Here is a 26640-nt window from a genome sequence, read left to right as displayed (position 1 = left end):
TCTGCCCATGGCAGGTGGGTTGGAACTAGACCTTTAAGGCTCCTTCCAAACCAAACTATCCTAAGATTCTGTGATTCTATGGTATGATGTTGCTTGTGCATCAAGCTGGGCCAAGGAGCGGTGATCCAGAGAAAGGGTCAAGAAGAAGTGCTGACACAGGTAAAATATGAGTGGAGGGTGGGTCCTCCCAGCACAGAGAGTGTGAAGTATTGTTGGGACTAATGCATGCAATTGATTTTTGTAATATAAACACTGTCTTTTTATTTCTGTTCTTCCAAAATCCTAATTTTACTTTTTAGTGGCTTTTCGTGTTGACAATTTTAAATGGTGTTTTTTGATTCATAACACAGCTTTTAAAATTAATTGCTTTGAAATGAAACAACAGATCTGAAGATGGCTGGCATGACTAATTACATTATTTGATTGTTTCCATTTGTCATTCCCTTTTTCTGTTACTGCACAGTAAGTGGAAAGACCACATATCGTTGAATTATTTATCTTTAAAGTTCAGCTAACGTACTAAGTTTTGGGGATGTTATGGCAATGGGATATGTGGTATAGGTAGGCAATTTAAAGAAAAATTATTTTCATTCCTTTACATTCCTGTATAGTTTGCAGTTAATCAGTATCATCTGCGTACCATTTTGAACCGTCTCATTTAAGGGTCTTGTCTCTTAAATAGAAAATGAGTGTGGAATATTAGGATAGTGTTTTGTGAGTCCAGCTATATGTTTTCAGATATATGTTTGACTGCTTTCTACAGTTTCTGATAATTTTGGAGGCCCATGAGTTTAAGAGTCTGTGCATTTGCTGAAGGTTTTTCATGCAGGCTTGTGTTTGCTACTGGTTCTTTGTCAGAATGCAGGACTGAGTAGACACCTCATGCCTTTCAGTGACCCTGGCATGTACACAACAACTGTATTGGCATGGTGGCAGGTACGGCACTGGACCTACAAGACACAGAATCATAGGAATGTTGGCTGGAAGAGACCTCTGGAGGTCATCTACCCAAACTTCTCACTCAGAATGGGACTGTCCTCCCCCAATCAATCAGCTATACCTTTGTCTACCTGAGCTCTGAACAATTCTAAAGGTGGAGATCCCACAGTCTCTCCCAAAGCATGGAATAGGCAACCTGTTCCAGTGCTGCACCACTCTTCTTGTGAACAGCTTTTCTTTTTCACATGCAACCTGAACCCCCCAAGCCTAAATCTACTGTCCCCGGTATGTAATACTGCAATTTGTATTTGTAGTATCAGGTATTTATAATAGTGGAGGCAATGGCTAAGGTACTGAAAAAAAAAAAAAAACTTTGATCATTTAATATTAAGGAAGTTTATTCAATTTTTAGATTACAACATAACACAGAGATCTTTTAATTTTCTTTTTTTTTTTTTTTTGAGGAAGTATGAGCTATTTGGTCTCTACAATACTTATTAAACAAACAGTTAGAAAAATAACTTATGTCACAACTTCCTAACAAAGTTCCAGTGCTTGTTAGTCTTCATCCAGTATCCATTTTACATTGATACAGATTTCCAAAGGTGCAAAAATTGCAGTTATTTCATATCAAATTGAGGTCTTCATCACTAAGGTTCTTCTGGTGGTCAGGTTTTTTTCTTACTGTCTATTAGATACACTTCTGAGGTTTCTGTCTGGAAAGATCAAGATGTTCCTCATGGGCATTAGGAGTATGTGAGTTACTCATGCCTGTCTTGGTCTGTATACAACTGTATACTTCCAAGCTTTTGCATTTCATTACACAGAAAGAGAAGTTGGATGCAGCACACTTATGAAAAGCAGCACAAATAGTGTGTAATATTATGCTCATAGTTCATAGAAAAGCCATGGGACATATATATCTTAAATTTTTGCATGTTTTCTAGTTACCACATAAACAGCAGATATAGTTGCTGTTGTCTATGAATGAGTAGATTAACAGTCAGCCAGAAGACATTATGTCTGATGACATCCACAGTGGTTTGGTCCTTGCCAGGCAGTCTTGTTAAAAGTGAAATGAAAAAAACCAGAAACCCCTAGTGTACCCACATTTTCTAGAATGATGTTTGTGTCTCTTCAGATGGCTCAAAACCCATGTTGCTTTTTCCCTCTTCATCATAAGGGTTCACCTCATCACAGTTTGATCCTGCTTCACTCTTACTTTCTCTCGCTCTCCTGTAATGAAAATTCATTCTATATTAGAAGCCTCTGTTCTGGTCAAGTCCTTCTGGACCCCCAGAATCCCCTACTGTAAGTAACACTGTGTTTAACTGGGAATATTTATATAAAAGGAATTGTGCTGGTTTTAAGGGGAACTGTAACAAACCTACTACATTCTTAGAAACCCCATTAATAGAAAACCTACTCAGGTATATTGCTGTGAATGCAATAATATTTAAGGAAAATTACATTACTGGACATCCTCCAACAAGATTATTGAAAACTGCGGGTGCTGATGGATGTGGGCAATTTTGCTGTTGGAGAAGGCACTGTGTTCCCAGCAGGCTGCTCCATCCACCTTGCAGCCGGGTTGACAGAATTCTGGCCACACCACAGCTCCCTGTGGCCACAGTGTCCAGCTGACTTGATTAAACTGCTGATGATGGGGAAATTGCACCAAGCTGCCAAAGCTGCCATGCACTGAAAGGCAGGGAGCTGAACCTTTAACTATCACTGTTGATGGGAGGGGGATAATAAGCTTTAATTCCTTAACTTGCTTCAGTTAGATTTGGCAACCTGTTTGTAAACACCCTGATGATTCAATCATTGGGACATCTCCCAATGGTCATGTTCATAATATTAAAAATATTACTCACTTTTTGCGATCTCTCTGCCCAGTGATGATCAAGACAATAATTCCAATGACAACCAGGCTAATGACCACCCCAAATACAATTAACCAGATGGTGACTGGTGGTTCATAAGGTGTAGCCAGTGTTGGAAGTATGCCCACAAACTCCAGGGTGTTATCATCCAGTCTGAAAGCCTCATTGATTCGTCCTCGAGACATCCTGCCATCAAAAGCAAATTCAAAGAGTTTCACACATTTATTGGAAAGCAATCAACAGTTTTCAGTTGTTTTATAAGTCTCCAGTATGCCGAGCTTCCCCTGAACTGCTCAGTTGAAAAGATTGCACAGGAGGTACTGCTAAACCCATATTCCTTCTGGCATGGGGTGGTGAGTGACAACCACAGTAACGTAACCTGTTGCAGCTTAACTAACATGTCCAGACACTGTATGAACTCTTAAACTCTGTCTTAACATTTATTAAAATGAGGCAAACAGCCTTCTGATCTCCCTCTATATTTGCATTTTGCCCCTCATTCTCTTTACCTTAAGCTTCTTGGCTATCCATAAATTTGTTGGATATGTAACAGAAAACCACAGCTTTGACATCTTCTTGCAGGTTTCCCTCCTACAGTCTTCCATAGTTTTGTGTTTTTCACTGCTCTGAAAACCCTTTTCCTGGTGTATTGTCTGTGCCTGCTATTGAGTGTTAACCAAACAGTGACTTTCATAGCCATATTCTTCTCCCTTGCTTCACCAACTTATGTCACTGCTTTTTCAACCCCATCTCATGTTGCTACTGCTTTTAGACTTGTGCCCTATTCATTTCCCATTGTACATTACCCATGACCATCTGCAGAGTTGCAGTTTTACTTATCATCTTTATAGCGATGACTTACAGTGGTGTCGTATGGTGTTATAAAAGAGCTCTTCATTGACCTGAACTAGCAGGAACTAACTCCCTCTCTGACCTCTTCTTTTCTGTATAATCAAATACATCTGGCTGTCTTTCTAATACATCATTATTCTGGAGTCCTTGCTATCAATAATTCTTGCACTGAATTTTCACTAACGAGAGGAAGAAAACACACATGCATGCACACACCATTACCATGCTCTGTATTTGAGAATATAAGATAGTTCTTTTTAGTTTGAGCAATGATATTTTCTGGAAAGATATGATGCAATAAGGTGTGTTATGGCAGTTTTACAAGCCCCCTGAAGCATTTTACATTGGCTGTTATCCAAGCCACCATCAGATAAATGGACTGTTTTCTTTCCGTCATAACAGTTTCTCTCATCCCACTATTTCCATGCTAACTGCAAAACTGACTTTCTTATCACCCTTTCTGCCTCCGCTGACTTGAGCACTGATTTCCCTTCCACCCTTTCATCGGTTTGTTGTTTGATTTTTTTTTCCCCAGAGAGCAAAATCTCACCTGATGGCATCTTCCACGTCAGCTTTGGGCACAGTATCACTGATATTACCTGGCATGCTGACAGTAAGGTAGAAGGAGACTCTTTGTGTCTGTTCCCCAACATGAATGTCTGTAATCCTGAATGAGAAACAGAAGAGAAAGGGGTTTTTAATTGTTGAGATGACATTAGCTTTAAATTCAGGCAAGTGAACAGTTGTGTTTGATCGACAGTGCCAGGGGGTTGATTTATGCTGAGTGAGTGCTTCCTAGTGACCTCAACTGGGAAGTGAAATCAGTTTTCCTGACAGAATTATTTTTTCTATGTGCTAATTTGTAACTTTAGATGGAGAGAGTATACCCCATACCTAAGACAATCCTTGGTGTAATTTTCCAAAGTACATAATCAGATGCAGAACAGAGAGTGTTTGGGGAAGGTCTCACAATGTATGAAGTACCAAATGAAAAAAAAAATCATCTTACTTCCTTATATTCTGCTGGGAGTAGATCCTAGACATTATATGACTGATGTTCTATAAAGTAATATCAAATAGCTTAAGTAGATAGCTTTTGAAAAATTTTTAGGAGACCTAATAAAAAGGGTTGTTTTTCTTACCAAAATCAATTTCAGATGATAGTTTTTATGTTTGCAAGTGAACCTAGATAAGATTAGTAAGTCTGCACAGAATTCTAGCGCTTTATAATCAATAAGTTTATCTTTCCTTGGACCAAAACCTCTTGGATATACAGTATCATACACATAGTTAGAAATCTTTATTTCTAATCAATGTATCTTCCCTGATATTCCCGTATAGGTGTTGGGCACAAATTCTCAAAGCTCACTTCCACCACTGGTAAGCCATGGGAGACAAAGCCTTCTGCATCCACTGAAGTTACCTAACTTTAGCATGATACTCCTAGACTTCAGACTCCTGAGTGAAAAGACAGCATGTAACAAGCTGGCATCTTGCCTTTTACCACCAGCTGATGTTTGACATTGTTTGCTATCACCTTACATTTGACAAAAGGCACAATTAATTCCACCAACTCATGCCACTAGCGAGCCAGAAGCAATATAGACATAGCTGGCACAATTAAGCAAGCCACTCACTGGAAGTTGACTTCCTGTTTCTTCACCTCTGCAAAGTATTTTCTCATGGCATAGGCAATGGATGACTTGAACAAGAAGAGCTCACTTTCATCCCATTTATACTGCAAAAACAGCACAAGAGAAATTCATCAGAGATGGCAAGTTATCTGACACTAAGAAATCATTCTAAAAAAGAAATAGCAATTGTAATGCTTGGCATGTACCTCAGTATTATTTATGTGTGCCATGATAGCACTTCAGGAACCTACTCAAACCTTTTAACTCTGTTAATCTGGGCGCTCTGCAGGAGAATAACCAAGCAGGCATCCCCACTGACAGACACTGCATCATGCTGTCCCTCTGCATTTTCTGGTACCTTTACATGGGGCTGCTGAAGATGCTGCAGTCCCAGCCTATCTCCCTGCCTTATGGGAGCAAAACCAGCAGGAGCAACATTTTTCCTACTAAATATTGTTCATTCTGTTTGAAGTCTAAAGATTTCACAAATAGATCTTGTTTTAATCACATAAATTTTTTTGCAGACCTGTTCTTTTAAGGAGGAGAAACTTTGGAGTGGGGTTGTTATACAAAGATGGCTCATTTATTTGCTTGATGAGCTGGGATTTTTGTCCGGGGTTTGTTTTGTTTCAGTAAAAAACTCTTTGCATCAGTATTTCTGTAGCAGACATGTATTTGTTGTTTTTCCCTGAAGAATTGATAGGTGATATAAAAAGTGCACTGCCTGTGTGCAGGCTCCTCTCAGCCTGCCTTATGAGTCTAAAGTTATCTGCAGTGGAAGTCAAAAACAGCTTCTCTGGGGAGGGAACTGAGAGCTGTACAGGGGGCAAAAACCACCACAGGAGCTGATAATGCAGCCTGGTCTGTTGTGTAACCACATGTGCATGAAGGGAAAATTCCTGTTTGAACTCTGGCAATTTTTTTTATCCCCTGAAGGCCTAGATTTGATTGCATTTATGGTACCTGAGCAGGAATGACTATAAATGCTGTCAGTGATAGTTTTACACAGCTCCTGGCTTTCTCGAGTATCATTCAAGAAGGTGTGGTAGAAGGCAGCTCTGCTGTAACAGGCTGTATAAAACCCAGCTACATTTTTCAACCCTGTCCTCCTCTTGACACTGATATAAAAAAAAGAGAGAGAAATACATGGGAGGAAAGAGAAGAAGGAGCCTGTTGTTGTCAGTCAGTGCAGGATCAGGCCCCAGGAAACAGGCAGGTGACTCCAAGCCGCTGCTGGCAGAGCAGGGGCTGTGACAGCTCTGGCTGCTCCTGCTAGCAAGGGTTGAAGCTGTCAGTCACCTTCACCTTGGCAAATGCCCCCAGCACTCTCCTGCTTGCTGAGTGTCAGGTGAAGCCCCTGTGCTGAAGCACTTCTTGTCACCGCTGTTGTCTCCGGCAGCTGGCAGTGTTCACCGTCAGAGCCTATGATGCTATTGTGTAAGGTTTCTCATTTTTTCATTTATCCCCAACAGCTTCAGGCTCTGTAGTGCTTGTTTTATTTTTTTTTTTAAACCAAGAACTAATTGGGCTTGATTCCTCTAGTGCTGCTTTCTGTACTTAGCATCTTAGCTTTTTAATCATTTATGCATTTTCATAGTGTACATTTTGTCTTTTTCGGTCTAATGTATTTTAATTGCCACTGTGCCTCTCAAGTGCCTTTATAAATACCATTACTGGCTGTGTGGATGGGAAGTACCTGGCTGGCTTCTGATCTCTGTTTGAGTAATGACTACCCACACGCCTTCCCTAGACATCTCAGAAACCTACCTTGGTGCTCCCTGTTCATTACAGAGGCTGCTTTGCTTTCAGAGCAAAATGAACTTTGCCAAGTGCCTCTGCTCTACTATAGCGTGTTCACTCCAAGATCCCACGTGTGACTTGAAAGACAGTGTAAGTCTGGCCTCTGATTCAAAAAGGATTTTCCATTATAAAATACATGTAAACACCTGCAGGCTGACAGCTCTCCATTCCCTAGCACCATCTTGTGTGCCAGCCTTTTACAATGTAATCGCACATAATGACATTGACCCGGTGGGGAATTTTGAATTAATGTTTGAAGAGGGGTCCCCCTTTCAAGTGGTGGTCAGAGGACTGACCCTCCTGGAACCCTTTATTTTAAATAAGACAGACCCTAAGTGATTCAACGGGGTTCTTGTAGCAGTTTCCCTTGGGAGGGCACTTTCATAAAGGCCTGGCTGAAACAAAGCTGTGGGTGTTTCAGGTGATCCTGCCATCCTAGGGCTGCAGCTTTAATCTCATCAGTCTGAAAACAATTAGCAGGGTAATTGTGGTAGCACATGCTCTGGTGCAGTTGTCATCAGCCCCTCCATGAGCCTGGGTGCTTAATTTGCCAGAACTTTGGGCTATTGAAACTTCCCTACCTGTAAGAGCCAGGGTATGTAGCTGAGAGGTGCAAGATCGCTTGTGTGAGCTGAGCTGCCCCCGCTGCCACCCCAGCACAGCCCTCCCTCTGCAGAAGAGGGGGGACCTTTCCCTCTCTGCTCTAGGCAATGTTAAAGAGCAGAAATACAAAAAGATTTGCTGGCATACTCAGAATGCTTTCTCCTGTCCTAACAGTGCAAAGAAGCTCAAAATACATCTTAAACAAACAGTTGTACCGGGTTCTCAGCTTCTGTGCACTGTGAGCCGTGTAAAGCAGCCAGTAGATATTGCTTTGTGTAATTGAGCTGAGATTCCTGCCCGAGGTTCCCCCCGCCTTTTCTTTATGCCAGTTCATGCATGTACCATTACCCGCTGCTGGCATACCAGTATTCAGTCATGTCACCAGGATCTCAGCGTAAGAAAAGTTTTTGGGAAGGAATAAAGACACTGAATGGAAAAGGTTTCTTGCAAGTTGGTGATGTGGACTGGTTTTGAGAGGAAAATGCATGGTTTGCTTCTCAGAACTTAGGAACCTACTGTCCATACAATAATTCAAATTAAGTAATCTGTATGAGATTGTTTTACAGCTGCTCAATTGCACAACAAAAGACTATGATGGCAAAAGGCAGGCATAAAAATGATATTAAGCTAAACATTAACCATAATGACTAATAAATGTGTTGTAATAGGGAACCTTTTCATGCTGTTGATATCAGTTTTGAATTGTGTCTAACTCGACTCAGCGGTCTACGAAGCAATAAAACTCCAGTAGGGCTTGCATGTGAGAGAGTGATAGAAGCAAGAGCATCGATTCATATGAAAAATGAGCCCATGGTATTGTGTCCTTGCTAGTCCAATAGGCTCTGACGTGCAGGTTTAAATGACCTGCCTGATGACATACTCGTTCTTGGAAAATTACTAATGTTCTGCAAGGTGAAAATGGCTATTAACGGGAATGAAGTGTCTGCACTTAAGCCTTCTGCACTGCCTCTGTGAGATTAGCATAAAGAGGCACAGCTAGAATAAGGAGCACATTTTCAGCCTGGGGTAAGCAGATGGGCTAAGCCAGTGCTCTGTTTAAAACCTTAAAAGCCATCTTTGGCTTTGATGAGTTTTTTTGGTTGCTCTAATACATTTTATTGGACCAGATGGTATAATTGGGGAAAGCAGACAAGCTCTGGGGAATGAAAGCCCTTCTCCTCATCTGAAACAGAAGCAGCTGCACTGTCCCCCACAATCTTAACAACAAAGCTGTCCCTGCATAACGGTTGGAGGGCAGGGAGGCAGCAAATATATCAGGGCCTGGGAAGATTACAGCAAACAGGCAAACAAAAATCTACACAGGAGTGCTGAAGTGTTTCAGTGCAAAATCAAGAGCATTTGAGAACAGAGTGGGATTCAATCCCCGTGCTTTAGCCCCACATTTAAATGCTGCTCTAATAATAATTTCTGAAGGCAGCCACCATAGTCATGATAAGGGAAATTAGATGATATTAGGTAGAGGCTTTAGTTAGGCACATCAGCATAGCTGGGAAAAATATAGCCATTTCTAGGTACATGGGTTCCCTTATGTTAGCCCTCCAGTTCTGTCCTGTAGCAGGTAAAAAATAATCAGTACCTCCACAGAATAAATCAACTCATCTGTCTTTTTTAAAATGGGTGGGATCACTCCCTAGAAATGTCCATCTACTAATTGTAGGGGGAGTCTTGACCACAAACTGAGACAAGACATCTTCTATGTGATAACCCTTCACTTGAGCTGATGCCACTCTTCAGACACAAAGATCAGCTATATCCTTCCTTGTTTTCTGAGGGACATTAGCACATCATCTCTGTTGCCCAATCAATGGGAAGAGTGCCACAGTGCAAACACACTTACCGCCTGGTCCCCCAGTGCTGACTTCAGGCTGATGCGCACTTTGATGGCATTGCCAGAATCTGGTTTAAAAAGAAACAAGGGCCGTGTCAGAGCTGCAGCGACAGAAAGTCTGTCCCTGAGAAATGCTGAGATGGCTAGAGTTTCCTTACAGATTCCCCTGCTCCTCCTGGCTGGCTTAGTGGGATTTATCTTGTTTCCCTTCAGCCACCTCTACTGCAAACATCTGCATCTGAGCTGTCAGTCATCCAAGTCTGGCTTTCCAGTAGACAGAAAGAGCGAGCACATCTAGAGTTCAGTCCTCTGGTCTTCTTTAGACATCTCCCGAAGGAAATGCCTCTTTCCCACCATTGGGAATGAGCAGCTCAGATGCAGATGTTGGTGTCTGGTTGGGTGAATCCCACCATTAGATACTGGCACAGCACTGTAAGAGTTATGGTGCTCTCCAGTACTGAGAGTGATTACCCATATATAACCTGGGTGGTTCAAGACTCAATGTCACCACAAAAGGCTGAAGAACACATTTTTCCATGGTCTCCTCCTTTCCCTCCCCTTGAGCTCCCTTCTTTGACTAGCACATGACAGCAAACAAAATAGTAGTAATTTTTCTGTACTGGTTTGCCCCTACACCCCCAGCTCAGGGTCCTCGGGCTCCCAGGACTGGTGGATCCCAGGCCTGCAGAACAGGCGCACTGCTCTCAGGCAAGCGCCACGCAAGTCCAAGCCTCTGGTCTTTCTTCCTTCTGCACAGCCATCCCACACCCTTAGCGCTGCCACTATTAAAAAAAAATATATTTCTGAAAACTGGGTGAGGTTGTGACAAACCTCATGTGTGCTGACTTCTCCAGCTTTGGCCATGGGGAAGACAGTCAAGTAAGTTTTAACTTACTGCTCGGTGTGAATTTCCCATAACCCTGCTTTCCTAGGGAGAAGAGCCTTCAGCAGCTACAAAAGAGAGGGACTTTGCCGGTCAAGGGTTGTGAGGACTACCAAGTGTCCTTAATTCACCCACAAGCTGTACATACATGGAGCCCAGTCTGTTTTCCAACCAACGTATCTGCCAGAATTGTTTTTTTGCAGCCACTTATATAAAGGTTCGAAGTAGTGGAGCAAGGGCGCTGCATTCATGTATTTCTCTCCTGTTACGCTTTCCAGTGCTTGAGTCCAGGGCTTGGATCTGCCTAGTTCAAGCAATTGTCTGTGTATGTGGAAGAACAGGTAATATATGTTATTGCCATGTTCCATCTAGACATCTAGAAAAACAGTCTGCGATTGCTGTCAAAGTTCTCATTTTTGCTTCTGAATTCCCTCCTTCCCCCCATCACTCCTATTAATAAAAATAAATTATTTTCTCATTAACGGGCAATTAAACCTTTGATGTTTAGATCTTCAGTGGATATAAATTTAGTCAACTTGTCAAAAGAAACTGAGTAGATCTATGCTAAATTTTCAAGCTAGGTTCATTCTTGATTGCAACCCCATTGATTCCATAAGCTTTCAAGGATTAATTAGGCTTTGTTATAGTCTGATTTATTACATGTGAGAAATTTGCTTTGTTACCTCAAATTCTGACCAGCTGCTCTGGAGTTGGTAATGTCACATGTGTGAAGAGGGCCCGTATGGTTAGCTGCCTTGCAAAGTGCCTCCTGAAACTGGAACTGATAGATGGTCCGGGTGTAATACCTAAAGGGAGGGCAAAGAGAAGGAAGACACAGGTTTTCTTAGTCATCTGTCAAGGAAACTTGCAAGCCCTTGGCCTTTGAAAAGCTCTGCTGTGTCAGCCAGCACTCCAACTTGGGAGGCTGCACTGCAGGGAGAGAAGCCAGATGATATTTATAGACTACACTAACTTTGATTTAACAAAATGCCAAGATCAAATGTAGCAGAAGAGCCCCAAATCTGTTTGCTGACACATAAACGATGAGTGAGTAAGGTTTTTAAGGCCCAATTCTCTGCCCCAGCTTAGACCTCTAAAATGAGATGGCTAGGACATTGAGGGATGTCCAGAATTAGTTGCGTCAGGGCTGCATGTGCATGGCCGAAGTGACAGGGGTACAGGGCACACTGTCTCCCCAAGAGGCAAGCACCTCATACAGTTGTGCTTCTGCACATTTGATAGTAGCACAAAACTTCTCTGCTCAGCAAGAAGATCAGCAGCCTTCTCGCTGCTCAGAGATTGCTATGGAGCAGCCACTGATTGTCCACAGAAAAACTTCCACTGAAATCAGTGACCTTCAGTCAGGGCTTTAAACAAAGTAAGACTGTGTCCTAAGACTCTCCAGTACACATTTTAGGTAGTCAGGGCTTGTTTGGTACCCAAAATGTAAGTCATGAATTAAACACTCAGCTACCTTATGAATGAGTAATCATTGGCCACATGAAACAGCACTGCAGGGTCGCAATAGGTTTCATCATGAGGGACTGGTTCAACAACGCCAACTATTGCTCTCCTGGGGATGAAGGAAAAACACCGGATTTCCATTAATAGGTAATAAGGAAAAATAATCTGACCCTGCTCTTCCTCTGTATGGTCTGATACATATGGGCACCTCTCTCACTTCCAAACAGAAGTCCATACAGCTCCCAGTACCCCCAAATGAGTACTGGTCCATAGCTTGGAGACCTCAGAGGAAAAGCTGCTTTGAAACTGATAGTGCAAGGAAGGGATTTGTATGATAGCGGGGTGTGCAGGGAGTAATTAGTGGTATGAAATGAACTACAAGACGTGAGCTTCACATACACACACCTCATGCCCTGGGCCATCCTGAGTTTGGACACTAATGTGTTTTTGTGCTGGGTAGGTGCATGCAGAGATTGGGTAACCCAAGGCCTGCTGTGCCACTGGGCTGGAGATGAGGTTTCTCTTTATTTTCCTCTCCTGAGAGTGTGTTTCCTGAGCAGTACTATGGAAACAAACCCATGCCCTAAATTCTGAAAATGGTAATAAGCTTACATGGAAATATTTTCCATAAACCTGTATTTCAAGGTCTTGTTCCAGGAGAGAGCTTTGCAGCGCTGCTACAACAGATGTGATAAGCGTGCCAGAACAATTTGTCATTCTAGGTTTCTCTGACATCTCTGCTACTTTTGAATAAATCAAAGCTGACTGATTTTTACAGTGGGTCAGGAGGCTTGCTTATATCAAGTTTTATTATAGATTTTGTTTGCTGATAGAGGCTCACTGTTTGTGTTCATATTAGAATGTAGACTCCATCTTCAGTGTGGGGGTTGTTTGGTTTCTTTGCATTTTTCTGGCCCCATGTTAACCAACCTGGGAAATGACAGACTGCAGTCTGAATCAAACCACTTTTTAATCTTGAGCTCCAAGGTGCTGAAAATAGATTGACTGGTGGGCATAATCTGAAAAGGCACCTCTGGATGTTACTTGCCAAGGGAACTGTATTATCTTGACCGAGAAAGGTGGTATCTTAATACATAAGAAAGGAAAGAAAGTCTGGAGTCTTTCAGACAACTTGCCCCCAAAACCACTCTAGAATGGGGAGGAAATGTAAAGCAGAGAAGTGCGCACAGATATTTAGTAGACTGAGATCTGTATGCTCCTCAGGCTGGCAAGTATGATAAACTCCACCTTCCGCTCCACCTTCTTTAAGGAGGTGGGGAGCAAACCAGAGCATACACCCAATGAGACTTAGGGAAGGGCTGTACTTAAGCTACAAAGATGTCTTGGGGCATGCATCAGGGGGATGGCAATGTCGATCCTGGGATCTGGAACATCCTATGCGAAGGCCACAGGATGTCTTTATCAGAGAAGCTGACATTAGAAATGAGGAGAAGTCTGTCAAGAGGCAGGGAAAACTGCCTGGGGCTGTACACAGTGCTAATGGGGATACATGGCTTGTGAGAAGATGTCTGCACCACATTGAGTGTTTCTTGCTGGCACTTTACCAGGCTTTGTAGAAATGCCCTGAGAGATAGAGTCTGCCCTATGGGGGCACAGGCACCTCAGTATATTCAGTAACTACGAAGGGTTGGTTTTGCAGGTTCATTTGCAAAAAATCCTCTTTGTTTCTCAAACTTACTTCATCTCCCACCACTGCTTCATCCATTCCTGCTTTGTAATCTCACCCCTAAACACCATCCACCTCCACTTCTCCAGCATATAAGTAAAAGGCATTGTTCCAACAATCGTTAGTGCTTGTTTGAGCAGAAAGTTGATTTCAGTTTCTGAAGAGAGAAGCAGTTAAGGTAATGGTTATGGTAGCAATTAGTATCTGATTAGACAGCTAAAGTTGCTTCCTTTTACAGCTAACACATCTGGTTTGAATTACAGATTTTCACTAAGAAAAAAGTGGAAAGAAGAATACTACTGAAAAAACATGAGAAAAGATCACTTAGGTATTGTATACAGTTTTGTGCCTCTTTCTTTTCCCCCTACCTCTTAAATAACCTAGACCTTTGGCATTTACATTTCACTATCCTTCACTGAAAACCTTCCCAGGCTCTGGGGAATTTTGAGCTGAAGACTTTGGTACATATCCATCCTTATAAGGTAATACTCAGAGAAGCCAGCCAACTACATGATAATGAGGACCTACCTATGTTGTCCACTCAATATTCACTTAAGTGGGAGATGTAAATCTCAAGGTTTCAGTTTCATTTGAACTGCTAAATACATACCTTGGTAGACATATATATGGATTCATGCAACAGAAATTGAAAAGACTATTGGAGATTCACCTAAATGAACTATGAAGATTTTGGGATAACTTGTTCAGTACTGAAGGTAAAGAAGTGCTAGGTATTTGTTTCCAAGTTATGTAGCAGCATTATAAAGTAGTGATCATTGCTTCATGATGTGATTTGGAAAAAAATTAGTATTGCTGGTAAGTTAGTGGGGTAAGATTTTCAGAAGCCTCTCAGTTGATCACTCAGTTTACAGACACAATCTTCTGCTACAAAATAAGGCCTGAGGGTGTTTTCACTTAAATATATAACATTTACATTTTTATTTACCTTCATCCTCTTGGAAAGTTGGCTCTAGGAGGTCAAGAGATTTCAAGTGCTGAGGAGTGGCTGCAGAAAGTGACATAATTTCACCTACTGCTTCGTGGAAGCCCTCGTTGGCACCGTCTCTTAGCAGGAAGGGCTGCACAGAGTATGCCATGTCATACTCGATGTGGCCCATCTCATGGTGTGCCGTCAGGAAGTCGTCCATCGTCACTTTGGTGCACATCCTGATCCTGCACACCAGAGAAAAATGTTTGTGGTTAGAGAGGCGGTGGCCCAGCCAGCTGCTGCCCGAGCCCTGCTGGCCACAACCGTTGGGCAAAGAGCCTCCAGAGCTGCCCCTTACCCCTTGCAAAACCCAGGCAGTCACATCCTAGCATGGGATGCAGTTCCTCCTGCAAGAGCAAGGCTTGGAGGGGAACAGCAAAACACTTTCAGACACCTTGAAATTGTGCTGGGAGTAAGAGAAAATTGCCGTTTTGTGAGAAGCAGCTGCTCTCTGAAACTTGGCGATAAACTCACCATGTGTGTTGGAGTGAGTATGCACCATCAAACTTTGGCAAATAATAGTGTAAAAAGCCTGTGTGTCAGTGCCTCCTGTTAATTCATCCTCATGTAGGTACTATTTAATAAAGAAATTTCTTCCAAATAGGGTTTTCTTTCACCTTCCCCAGACTGCTGAGGCATGAGGTGTGAGGCTGACAGCTTTCATTCATTAAGGTTCTGCTAGGGACCAGCTTCTTTCCCTAGGTAACTGCGGGGACTGCAAGAGGGGATAGAATTTGCCCCAGGAGACTTCATTGTGTAGGAACTTGCTGTCCCTTTCCTTTGCCAAATATGGAAGAGGTTGATGGATTTTCATGAAACTGGATATATCTGCTAAAGATAGATGGTGGACTCTCAGGAAGTTTTCACTTGCTACTCAAGGACTCTGTGCCATTGCTGCAGAATGTGCAGGTGTCCACAAATCTCATTGGTATTCACAAGCACCCAAATTTCTTCTTACTCCTTAAGCCCTAGAATATAGTAATTATTTCTCTAATTCATATAAATAATAGTCACTTCTCTGCTTAAATTTGAGAGTAGTTCTTAGGTCTTCACAGAAAAAGTTACACAGAAAGGTTTACAGTCCCACAGGATCCTTGCTCATTTGTCTTCCTTTCCCCTCTTATCAGCCAGAAAAAAATAATAAATAAGGAAAAATTAAAACTTAAACCAGCATGGTGCACCTTTAGTGAAAATACGAATGTTCTAGGAGATGAGGTATAAAAAGGGGACATAGTAATTGCAGTACCTGTAGTCATTTTTCCCCAGATCCCATGCTGTAGGATGGCAGGCAACCTTCCTGTTGTCAGTCGGCTCTGTGAGCATGGAGTTATTCCAGAAGCCCTCAGTCATTTCGTCAAGGCCAATGGAGGTAAAGAAGGCCTCAGCAGCTTTGAATATTTTCATTGCATCCCATTTCTGAAAGAGACACCACCACCATTAACCACTGCTTCTGCATGGAGCCTGTTCCTGATGGCCAGCTTAACGCAGGGCAGCTGACTTCATATTTATCTCCCAGCAACTTCAGATCAGCACCTGACTTACTGAGAGTAGGACAGTAGTGTCTGCCTTCCAGCACTTCTGTAAATTCTGCTGGGAACTGGAATTAAGTGTTTTCCTCATAAACAAAATAGGTTTCTGCACTCAGAGGTTCAGCAGATAGCACCTGACCCAGACCAGAGAAGCCCTCAATAAAAGATAAGGCAATGAAAATAAAAAAGGCATTCCTGTCTGTAGCATGTCAGATTTGGGATCCGACCCTTCAGTCACTTCAGTCGGGGACAACTCATTTGAGGGAGTAGAGCTGCACTCCCAGCAGATAAGCATGACAGGAGATCTCAGCCAGAACTATAAAACCTGGCAAATGTATCTAGAGGGGTTGCTTATAAGATTGTAACTGAATGTTAATGTCCAGAATATTTTTGTCATTCAGCAGTTTTATTATTCTACATAGCAGGATCTCTACATTTACTGGACTGAGTTTTCACACAGATTTAGGTCGCAGAAAGCTCAGTTGGATGAGAATCCTAAATTGGGCACATCCACCAACAAGGATGCCTCAATGTTCTGTAAGTAATGCTTCCCTCCCCATGGTGGTGCTTCAATATACACAAATTTATGACTACAAGGGGGTCAATACTGTAAAATAGAGGTGAGATTAATGCAGACTTCTGCAAACTGCTTATGAATCAAATTTAGCTGTTCCTTCTCTTGCCAGCATAATATTTGCATGGAGTGCTGCTCCCTGTGAGAGGAGGGTAGATTTCAATTGAATAATCACATTTCAGAAATCAAATTCCACTGATCACCTTTTATTTTATAAAGGGAGTGAAGCTTAGGCAAGACCACAGAGAGTTATCTTCAGCCATGTTCTTAGTCTAGTAAAGGTGCTGTCACGGCTGTTAGCACTACGGCTCTCAAACACAGACCTTATGCAGTTATCAAAAGATAACAGACAGCATTGCAGTTTCCTAGCTGTATCCAAAAAAACAAGACTGGCAAAAAAAAAAAACCTGAAATATACAAACTATTTGATTATGGTAATGGCTGGCAAAGGTCGTATTTGACACCAGCCAGCTTCATGAGTCCTGAAATATTTATATGTACAAAATATATCTCTTAATGGATAGGTGCCCCTGAGAAAAATAGACTTGAAGCCAAGATTAAGCCAGTCAAAGAGCGTGGAGAAGAAAGAGAGGAGAACAGCTAAGGGAAAAGGTAGTGGAAAATGCATGAACACATTAAGGTGAAGAGCAAAATAGGATGTGGAAAGCAATGCTTTGCTGATGGTGTGTCTGCCTTAGGGCAGCTATGGTTTTCTAGAAAACAGCTGACATTTGGTGTATAACTTTCATACCATCTAGATTTGTTACATAATGCATATTGCATAAAGGCATGTTTTACCTTTTGAACCATTGCAGAAGTTACATCAATGTTTGGTCTGGCTGGATAGGGAACAGTCAAGGCATACAGATTTGTCCAAAATCTACCCCACATATCACCTTCAAAAAAAGAGAGAAACACAGAAATACTTTAAATGATGGATTACATATTGTTCAAAGTGACAGACAGTTCTATAAATTGTGTAGCATCATAAATAGGGACTCCTATACATCTAAACAGGTCTGATTTAGCTGTGGAGGGAGCAGTTCTGGGAAGTTATGCATAGGTGAAATTCAGATCAAACATCCTTTTGTTGCCCAAGATCAGCTATTCTGGTACAACAGTTTCAGGACTGATCACCTTCTATTCACAACTGAACATCCATGTTGCTAGTTCATGTGATTGCCACTGCCATGCCCAAGTACATTACAGTTACGGCAGCTTGATATTGCATGCTTTGAAAGCAAGGTCATGAAATGTGGGAGTTCAGTATAAAATTTAAAAGGAAAAACAAGTCTCTCTGAAACTCTCATTTCTAAGGAAGAAAAGTGCTGCAGAGGGTAGGGAAATGTCCCAACCCAGTGCTGGAGTTTTGAGATGAGTGCCACCAGCGCTGGCGAGGATGAGGACACCTGCTGTCCCTGCCTGCCTCTGCTGCTAAGCACCTGCGTCATCTCTGCCAGTGACTTCTTCTCTATTTCTCCTCTCCCCTTCTCTTATCTATAACCTGTTTGTTAATATCCTGATTAAACAGGCAGATTACTCTGTTCCCATGTGCCTTGAAGGTGACTGTCCTGTGTACAAAGGTAGGCTTGCGTGACATGGCTGCACTGACATACCCAGCAAGTGAGCAGGGAGGCATCCCGTGGAGCTGATGAGCTCGGGGCCGTAGACCTGCTCCAGCCGGTGCCTCACGTAGGCATGCAGCTGCTGGTACAGAGGTTTTATCTGGAGGCAGAGGAGGAGAAGGAAACAAATCATTTTCTCTTTGCTCTACACCACTCAACCCTCTTAAACTGAGAGCCTCAAAGGTGTCTCTGATGAAAGTCTCCCAGCAGGTAAGTGCAGCCCAAATCTGCAGCTGAGTTCTGCCACTTGCCTCGGGGCTCAAGCGCTAAGTCTAGATCCTAGCCCCAGAAGTCCTGCTCAGGTACGAGGGAGGGAGCATTGCTAACTTTAGATGTGGAGTATCAAGTATGCCATCTACCCCATGGGAAACATACCTCCCGCCATGGGCCCTACCTGGAGGAGAGACATGGATCTGCAGAGGTGTCTCTTTCCCAGCCTTTGGCACAGTCCCCAAGGGGACCAAGTTGGTCCTAGAATGGCTGCAGAGGTAAAAATGTCATGTATGTCTCCCAATGTCTGTTAACCCCATGTAGACTGAGATTAGCCAGTTTAGAGCAGGTCTCTTTTTCCTTCACAAGTTCAACAAATGAGCCCACCATCACAAAACATAACCCTGTGGTCCAGGTGAGAGCATTTTCCTGACTCTACCTGCTCAAATGTCTTCTCAACATCTTCAACCAGCTGGTCACGGCTGTATTTGTATTCTTCTGGATAGTTTGCTTCGTAATTTGCTCTCCAGTAATCTCCATAGTCAGAATAACCTGTAAAACACGAATGCATCACATCAGGACACCACACATGGCACTGCTCAGGTCTGTAGGAGCAGTGCAGCTCCCTGCTGATCCCATGCAGACCTGCAGGCTTTCCTCAAAGCAAAGCAGCAAAGCGCGAGATGCTGTGGGTCTAAGGGGGAGGACAGTGCTCCCCCAAGGCTCTGTCCCATGAACGTGCAGATACGGGAGATTTCCAAGAAATGCAAAAATTTCAGTTACAGTTATCTGCTAATTAGAATCATTCCAGCTGGAGATGGAGGTCAAAGGAAATCATCACTCCTGACTGGAACTCCTGCGTCTATGAGGGAGGGCAGCCCCTTGCTCAGGCTGGATACTAAGGGGTTTTCACAGAAAGTATAAGTTGGTAGACATTGAATATGGGCCCCTCCTCCAGCAACAAAACCACCAGGGCAGATGTAGACACCAGGACTGAAATTCAGCTCTCAGTTCCAGTAAGTCTTCCAGTCCACTGAACTCCATCAAGTCTGGAGTAGAAATAGCTCATAGCTGAGGTCTCTTCCTTAGTGGTATGGAGGAAGGTCATAATGACCATTTCTTAATGTTTGTTTTCCCTAACTATTGAACTACAATTTCTTACTCCCTGTGTCTAGATTCAGCTTGACAATTTTCACTAAACAAGTAAAGAAAAGTAGGTGATACAGCTGCAGTTTGACCAAGAGACAGATGATGTAGCTACTTCAGAAGCTATTTTAGAAGACCCCCAAAGAAAATTAGCAGCCACCTGACATTGTTCCTTGAAGAGACAGTTCCCTATGATTTGTGTGGAGATTTCTGACTGGAAGCACACTTCCCTTAGTACAAAATCTTTTTGAAGCACCTGGCTGCATCTGCTGGCTCAGGCCTACCAAATCTGATCATTCCAGTTAGGGCATAATGCTTATAAATGTACCACCTCTTGTGGCTGATGCAAGCAACTCAAGGCCAATAGAAAAGAGGAGACATTGCCAAGACTCAGCAGCACTCAGAAGTTGTTTAAATTGAGCGTGCTTGTCCATAAGTCACAAGCAGTGCAGTTCTGGGTAAGGCAGTATGTAGTGAAAGGCACTGAAAAATTACGGCGTTTGGGAAAGGTGCCAACAAAGACATCCCCCTTTTGTTCCCAACTGGTGACAGACCTCCGATCTGGTCAATGACACCTGTCTGCATTGCCTCTCACTTTGCAACACGCACTCCAAGAGCAAATTATGTGCAAAGCCTTGCTCATCAATGTGTAAAAAAGTTTTGAATTCCTGTGCAAATTGTGCAAGATGGCGGTATGTTTGTTAATTTCTGGAAGCCAGAAAAAATTTTAAAATTATGACTTACTATTAAGCTTTGCAACCTCATTTTTAAGTTCAACATACTCTTCATATAATGGTCTCATCATCCTGCCAACATCAGCTCTCCAGCCTTCCCAGGCCCACAGTCTCTCATGATAATCCGTGCTGTTAGCCATAATAGTGTCCAGACCTGTCAGAACAAAAAAATAAGTACTAGGCCTTGAAAAAACAGAATCCTTATTTTATTTTCACAGCAGGCAATTAAGCCAAACTGAAGGAAATTTCATGAACTAAGAAGAAAACACTTTGTGTTTGATATACTGGAATATCCCATTATTTTACGGCATCCTTTCCCGATTTAAGGTTTTCCCCTTCTTCTCTTTAAGAGACACGGAGGAGATCATGAGTCCTTTTAATGCTCTCTCTGCATTAGCTTCCCTTAAATTGGCAGCGTTCTTGGGACTGGCCTCAACACAACGTTAAGTCCAACACGACTTTGATGACAGGGGAAAGAAACAGACTTTCTGTGACACAGGCAAACCCAAGGTGACAGACAGGTTGTCACACAAGTTGAGCAGCCCTCTCCAAATTTTGTCTACTACAAGTAGGAGAAAGTATGTCTTGTGGGCAGCAGGCCTGCTGGAGGTCCCTGAACTGCAAGGTGCAATTAAATCACAACTAAGCTTTAGATAGCACGATATATCTATTGAAAGTACAGCCTGTTCTCTTGCAGTCAGGAGCCACCCTTGGCCTTTTTCTTTTTGACCCCTCAGTGTAAAAGACTCAGTAGGGGCAGCGGTTAGTACTGTACCTGGCTCCAGCACTAAACACTCAGACGGCTCGGTGATTTTACAGACGGTCCCGGTGCTATAGATGGTACTCATTGTATTTAGCACAGTGCTCAGCTGCAAGTTAGATGCAACACAGCCCGTTAGAAACCCACTCTGTGCAAAATAACAGCCAATTATGCTAATTCCTTAAGAGCTCGATTCAACACTTCACCCACCAGCTTAACATTTAAGCATATGTTTAAGCTCAGTAGAGATTAATGAAAGAATTTGCCTAAATGCATTACTGAACCAGGACCTAGCTGGAAAAGACAGATAATCTCCCAAATATATGACGTAATCTACAGGTCCTTAATATCCAGTCAGACAGAGCTCTGGATTTAATGAGCACAGACTGTCACGAGAGAGCTATCAATATACAGCAGCAATAAACCAATAAAGTTTAGCAATGCACTTCCATAAGCATGGACCCACCTAAACCTTCCAGGCAGGTTGTGGTTTTGAATGGCAGCAAAAAGGGCCCCTTCTGTAGATGCTGCCAGGCTGACTGTTGCTTCTGGTTTTTAACATTGCATTACACTGATTGTACAGATCTGCTTTAACTCCATTACAGAGAAGTTACGTCCCATGTCTTGGGTCAGCTGGAGGCCAAATGCAGCTGAAATCATTCAGCTCTATCTCAGAAGCTATGCTACATAGCTCTGGTTTTATTTTTTTTTATGTTTTCAGGTTTTCATACCTCAAGAAAAACATGCATCAGTTTTCGCTTTTCCTTTAGGACTATGTTATTTCTCATTTAAAGCTTTAAAACAGAGCAATGTAGAGCTGTCACTGGGAGAGGGTAGTTAATGACTAGCTCTAACTTTATCTCTGTTGGCATTAAAATAAGTGGGCGTCCAGGGAAATTTTTGTATTGGTGAAGAATATTTAAATAGTCCTATGAAATTCCATCAGTCTGTACAAAAAGTCACTTTTCAAGCAAGAATCAACAATTTCAGCCCCAAACAACATTTATCTAGGAAACTGCAAGTGTCTAAACAGGGAGGATACTGAAGAAAATATCTCCTCAACAGAGACAGCATTACTATCAGTGCACTGCTATGCTCCAAAATAAATATAAGTTTGTATGAACTGTCAGCATTCCCACCAAGGTGATCTGTCCAGAAACACACCTCATTGGGATCAGTCAGGAGATCCAGACAGTCCACTGCTTTTCTCACACAGTGGTTAACACTGCTGATCTTAGCAGAAAAATCTCAGGATCCTTCTATAATCAGGATTGTAGGACCCCCTAACTCAATGCTGTTTCAATTTAATCTCCAGCAAAAGGAAACTAATTTAATAATCCTCAATTGTTTGGTTATAAATACCTTTTGAGTCTGCATAGCTGCTCACTGCAATTCCACATATAGTTGTTCTCCATATACATGCCTTTTACGCAAACTTGTCAGTGGAAATGTCAAATCTTGTTATGAATCTTGCTAAATCTTGCTGGCCTTCAGCAGCTTTCTGTGGAAGGAGGTCACCAACCCTCCCCAATTTCAGGCATCCCAGGGTGTCCTCTGCACAGAAACATCCCCTCTTTTTCATGGTTTGATAATGCAACATGTACGAAGAAACTTCCTCCACCCTTTTGACTCATTGAATGCCCTTTCACCCATCTCTTTCTGCTCATTGCCCTAGTCCTGGACTTAGTCAAGCACTTACCACAGGTCCTCCTTCCTCTTATGACTAATCCAGCCATTTGTGCAAGGACAACTCTGAGGTATGTCTGTGTCTGAAATTCATTGCATGGATTACATCGCAAAACTGCTGACTTGAATGGTAACCAGCTTCCTAAGCCAGACCACTCCTCCAGTCCTGTACTGCGATGAGCACCTTGTACAAGTACACTCTGCGTACCGATGCTGGGAGAGCACATCATCCCAAGACGAGCAGGGTGGCGACAGCACCGTGCCCTTGCTTGGAAGTGTTGTGGAAGGCAGCTCAACTCACCTGACAAAAACGAGCTACATTCAGCAACTTACTCTGCTATATTTTTCCGGTGACAGCACAGATGATCCTCTGTCCTGGAGAGCCTGGATCTGGAGCCTGGTGAGAACATCCTGGATGCCAGCTAATGGGAAGCTACTGGCATTCCTGGAGGCCTCTTCGTAAAAGGTGGACCACTTGGCACCCGCCTCATTCTGAAAGGGATTCACACAAACCCTGAATTACTCTGCCAAAAGAATGCAGCAGCCTGATGTACTCAGTGGGCAAAAATATTATTTCTGGGGAGAACTTCATTTGTGGAGACCACCTGCAGATTGCAGGTTGAGCACTTGTACTGCACAGTGAAATGGCTGGAGAACTTTTTGCCTTTGTTCTATTCACACATCCAGATAACTACTTTTCTTTGGAAATAGCAAAAAGCAGGACTGTCTCCTCACACCATGCTTGTTATAATTGATCCAGCATCACCTAGCTGTGTTCCCTGCTACTCTAAATCACCACATAGTCTTCCCTTGGTGCTTTTCTTCACCCACCTGTGCCTAACAGAAACCAGATTCAAGCCAGGGCACAAGAGGTCTGTGACACAGATGTCATTCCCTATTTCTGCTTCAGTAGCAGTGACAGACAGCAGCCAAGATATTGATATTAAATCTTTTCATTATGCAAATATCATTTTCTCCTCAAATTTTGGTAAATAAAAAATTATACTTGGGCATAGGAAGCTCTAAACAGGTGCCTAAACTGAGCATGTAAAACCTCAATGTTTTGCATGAGATATTGCTTTCACCACTGCTGCAATTACATACCATCACACATGAAATTCCCAAATTTCAGTGCACAAAGTAACAGCATAAGAACATTATTTGGATTTGGGACTCTCTTATTCTTATTCACTTTTTTTAATGTGTTTGTACATAGTTTAGCACATCAGCACCCATCCCAAATGGCAACAAGAACAGAACTAATTAACCTGGGTCCTTGGGACAATTTAATTAATTGAGCTCATGCCAGAGCTTCCTGGGTTGTGGAGAGAGCACCTGTAACACCCGTCGCTCCCTGCTGAGGCATCAGGAAACACTGTCATACTGTGCTCAAAGAGCTCTTTCAGGCATGCTTCACCCCTGTGCAAACACATGGCGAGGCCAACGATTTCACCGGGGCTGTGACCAGGTTGTCCAGCCCAATGTGTGATGGGCCCACAGTACCTGCTTTAGGCTCTGGTGGAGAGAGGCAGTGGTAGACATAAGCCCTTGTCAGTCCCATCCCCATACCTTCCCCTGCCCATGTAGACCCTCTGCAGGAGGGCAGCCATCACTGGGAGGCTTTCCACAGTCTCCCCTTCACCAGAGAGAAGCAAACAACCCTGCTGCTGCTCAGCGGCTTGCAAAGCTTAGTGGGCAAGAGCTTGGTAAGCACCCAGAGGAACAGCATCACTCTGTAAATCTGTTTCTGAACTCCTTGTCCTGAGCATGGACAGAGAGGTGCCTTAGGAATGGCGGAGCAGAAGAGGGGGCTCTTTGGCTACAAAAGCTGGGGGAAGGAAGTTAGCTTGCTGACTGATTTTTCCCCGATTAGAGGAAATGGTTGATAAATCAGAGGAATAGTTATGGGGTTTGTGGCCCAATTTATAAGGAAAATGGATGGGAAGGAGCCAGAAGACAGTATTCATTAACTCTGCTCCTCCAGCAGAAAGGGAGGAGGGGGAGGGAGGAGGTTTATTACCAGTGCTACTGAAGAGATCAAGCGAGAGAAAACGTTCTCTCTGAGCACTGGACTAATTGGTCCTTATTGGTGGTATCTCCTCATGTATTTTATTATCATCTCATTAATGCTGAAAGTACTATATGGGGTTTTCATTTTATGTGTTTGGAAACATTACACTTTAAGTACCTGGTGCCTCAGAAAACATTCCAGATTGACAACGATTAGTCATTAGGATTTCTTCCAGCAACTGGTCTCCTTTAATTAAGAAATATTATAATTAAACCATGTTTTAATTAAGCTATAAGACCACAAAGTGAAATACTTCGGTCATTACACAAAAATGGGTGTAGGATGTTCAGCTTCATTTTTATGCCCTGAATTGTTTTTCTCTAAAGCTTGAGTTAACTTTAAAATACACACAGCTGCAAAATTCAAGGTGGTTTTGTTCATTTTGAAAGGCTCCAAGGTTATGAGATGCTAGGCTGAGGCATGACAGTATCAGTAACCAGCCAGATCACGGCTGACTGCTCTTGATAAACATGGTACTTGCCTAGAGACCCTGTTGGCTGGGACAGCTAGCAGTTGGTGTTGAGAAGCAGGGAGAACTGTGTTGCAAGATAACATAAATACAAATGCTGTGGTCTTTCCTGCAGATAGAAATTGACTTTCAAACCAATGTACTAGACCACTGTACTACAAACCCCACTGCTGGCATTTGAAAATCCATGATCTCACTTTATTTTTCCCAGTTTAATACCTCCAGGCAGTCTACCAAGAGTCCTGACTATGAGAAGAGTGATGAGGGGCAGGGGAGAAGGTCCCCCACAAGGTAAAGGGTGTGGACCACTGTATAAAACCATCAGTAAACATTTAATAGAATGCCTACATTCAGAAAATGTTTGCATATTCAGTGAGAAATAAAACAATTTCAGCAACAGAGAGAGCTTTGTCCGTATCAGTAAAAAGTCCAGCGTTAGTTTAGTCTTACGAAAAGTGGGAGACTTGAGTTCGTGTGGGTGCAAGATTCGAATCCCATTCCCTCGCACCGTAGGGCAGCACCTAGCCTGGGCTCTGGGAGAAGACCATCCCCTCCAGGCTGTGCCCTCTCCAGGAGGAGAGGGGCCCTGCACAGAAACGCCACGCTGAGAGGCACTGGTGGTGGTGGACCCTGAGCAGAAGAAGGTGTCTCTCTCCATCCAGCTCAGATTTTGGTGCCAAACATGCAGCATTTCATTGCCCTTTTCCTCTGTTCACCAGGGTGACTCGAGGTGATGGCTAGGGACAAGTCCAGCCTCCGGCAGTCCCTGTGCAGTGCAAGGGCAGCCCAGGCACCAGCCCTAGGCTGTAGAGACTGGTAGTGTCACAGGCACCTCCAGTGAGACATTGCTCTGTTTAAGCAAGCCCCTCTACCCTCCTGTAACTAAACCACAGCTACCAAAGAAGTAGCACTCCAATTCAGCTAACCTCAGTGGAACCAAAATAAACTAGGAGTAGTTGACAGATTCGTAAAATAATAGTAAAATCCACAGGACGGAGCACTTACCATTTTCCTGGCGGTCTCCTCAGTGATGTTGGTGTTGTAGTTCCATGAGGCAAGGGAGCTCTCATAGCTGATATTTTCTGCCCTTCTGTTAAACTCTTCTAGAAACATTTGGGCTTGTTGTGTGACATCCTGAGGTGTCACGACAGCACTCAGACCACAGAGAAGCCAGAGGTGGACCAACATATTCTTGTCTGGTCTGAGAACCTCCCAACGAAGCAGGTTTCCGCAGGTCAGCGTCTCTGTTGG

General features: G+C 43.0%; 1 protein-coding gene across 1 annotated transcript; it reads right to left on the bottom strand.

Annotated features, from left to right (window-relative positions):
• Positions 1-1319: 1319 nt before the first annotated feature.
• ACE2 (angiotensin converting enzyme 2) lies at positions 1320-26640 on the bottom strand. Its single transcript, XM_074860934.1, has 18 exons — positions 26395-26640; positions 23183-23341; positions 21179-21272; positions 20414-20557; positions 18963-19075; positions 18305-18413; positions 17487-17584; positions 15832-16001; positions 14544-14770; positions 13610-13754; positions 11921-12019; positions 11130-11252; positions 10595-10767; positions 9573-9631; positions 5315-5415; positions 4228-4344; positions 2817-3011; positions 1320-2175 (listed from the first exon to the last, which is right to left on the bottom strand). The coding sequence occupies exons 1-18, from the start codon at positions 26575-26577 to the stop codon at positions 2055-2057; spliced, it is 2430 nt and encodes an 809-aa protein (XP_074717035.1). The 5' UTR covers positions 26578-26640; the 3' UTR covers positions 1320-2054.

Source organism: Strix uralensis, chromosome 2 (assembly GCF_047716275.1).
Source record: "Strix uralensis isolate ZFMK-TIS-50842 chromosome 2, bStrUra1, whole genome shotgun sequence".
Classification (NCBI taxonomy): Eukaryota; Metazoa; Chordata; class Aves; order Strigiformes; family Strigidae; genus Strix; species Strix uralensis.
The sequence above is the reverse complement of the archived record's forward strand: the minus strand, read 5'-3'. Positions and strand labels throughout refer to the sequence as shown.

Coding starts and splice junctions, on each gene's coding strand:
- ACE2 (XM_074860934.1), bottom strand. CDS start 26,577: ATGTTGGTCCACCTCTGGCTTCTCTGTGGTCTGAGTGCTGTCGTGACA. Junction 23,342..26,394: donor AGGAGACCGCCAGGAAAATG/GTAAGTGCTCCG, acceptor AATCCCTTTCAG/AATGAGGCGGGTGCCAAGTG. Junction 5,416..9,572: donor CAGCACTGGGGGACCAGGCG/GTAAGTGTGTTT, acceptor CTGTTTTTGCAG/TATAAATGGGATGAAAGTGA.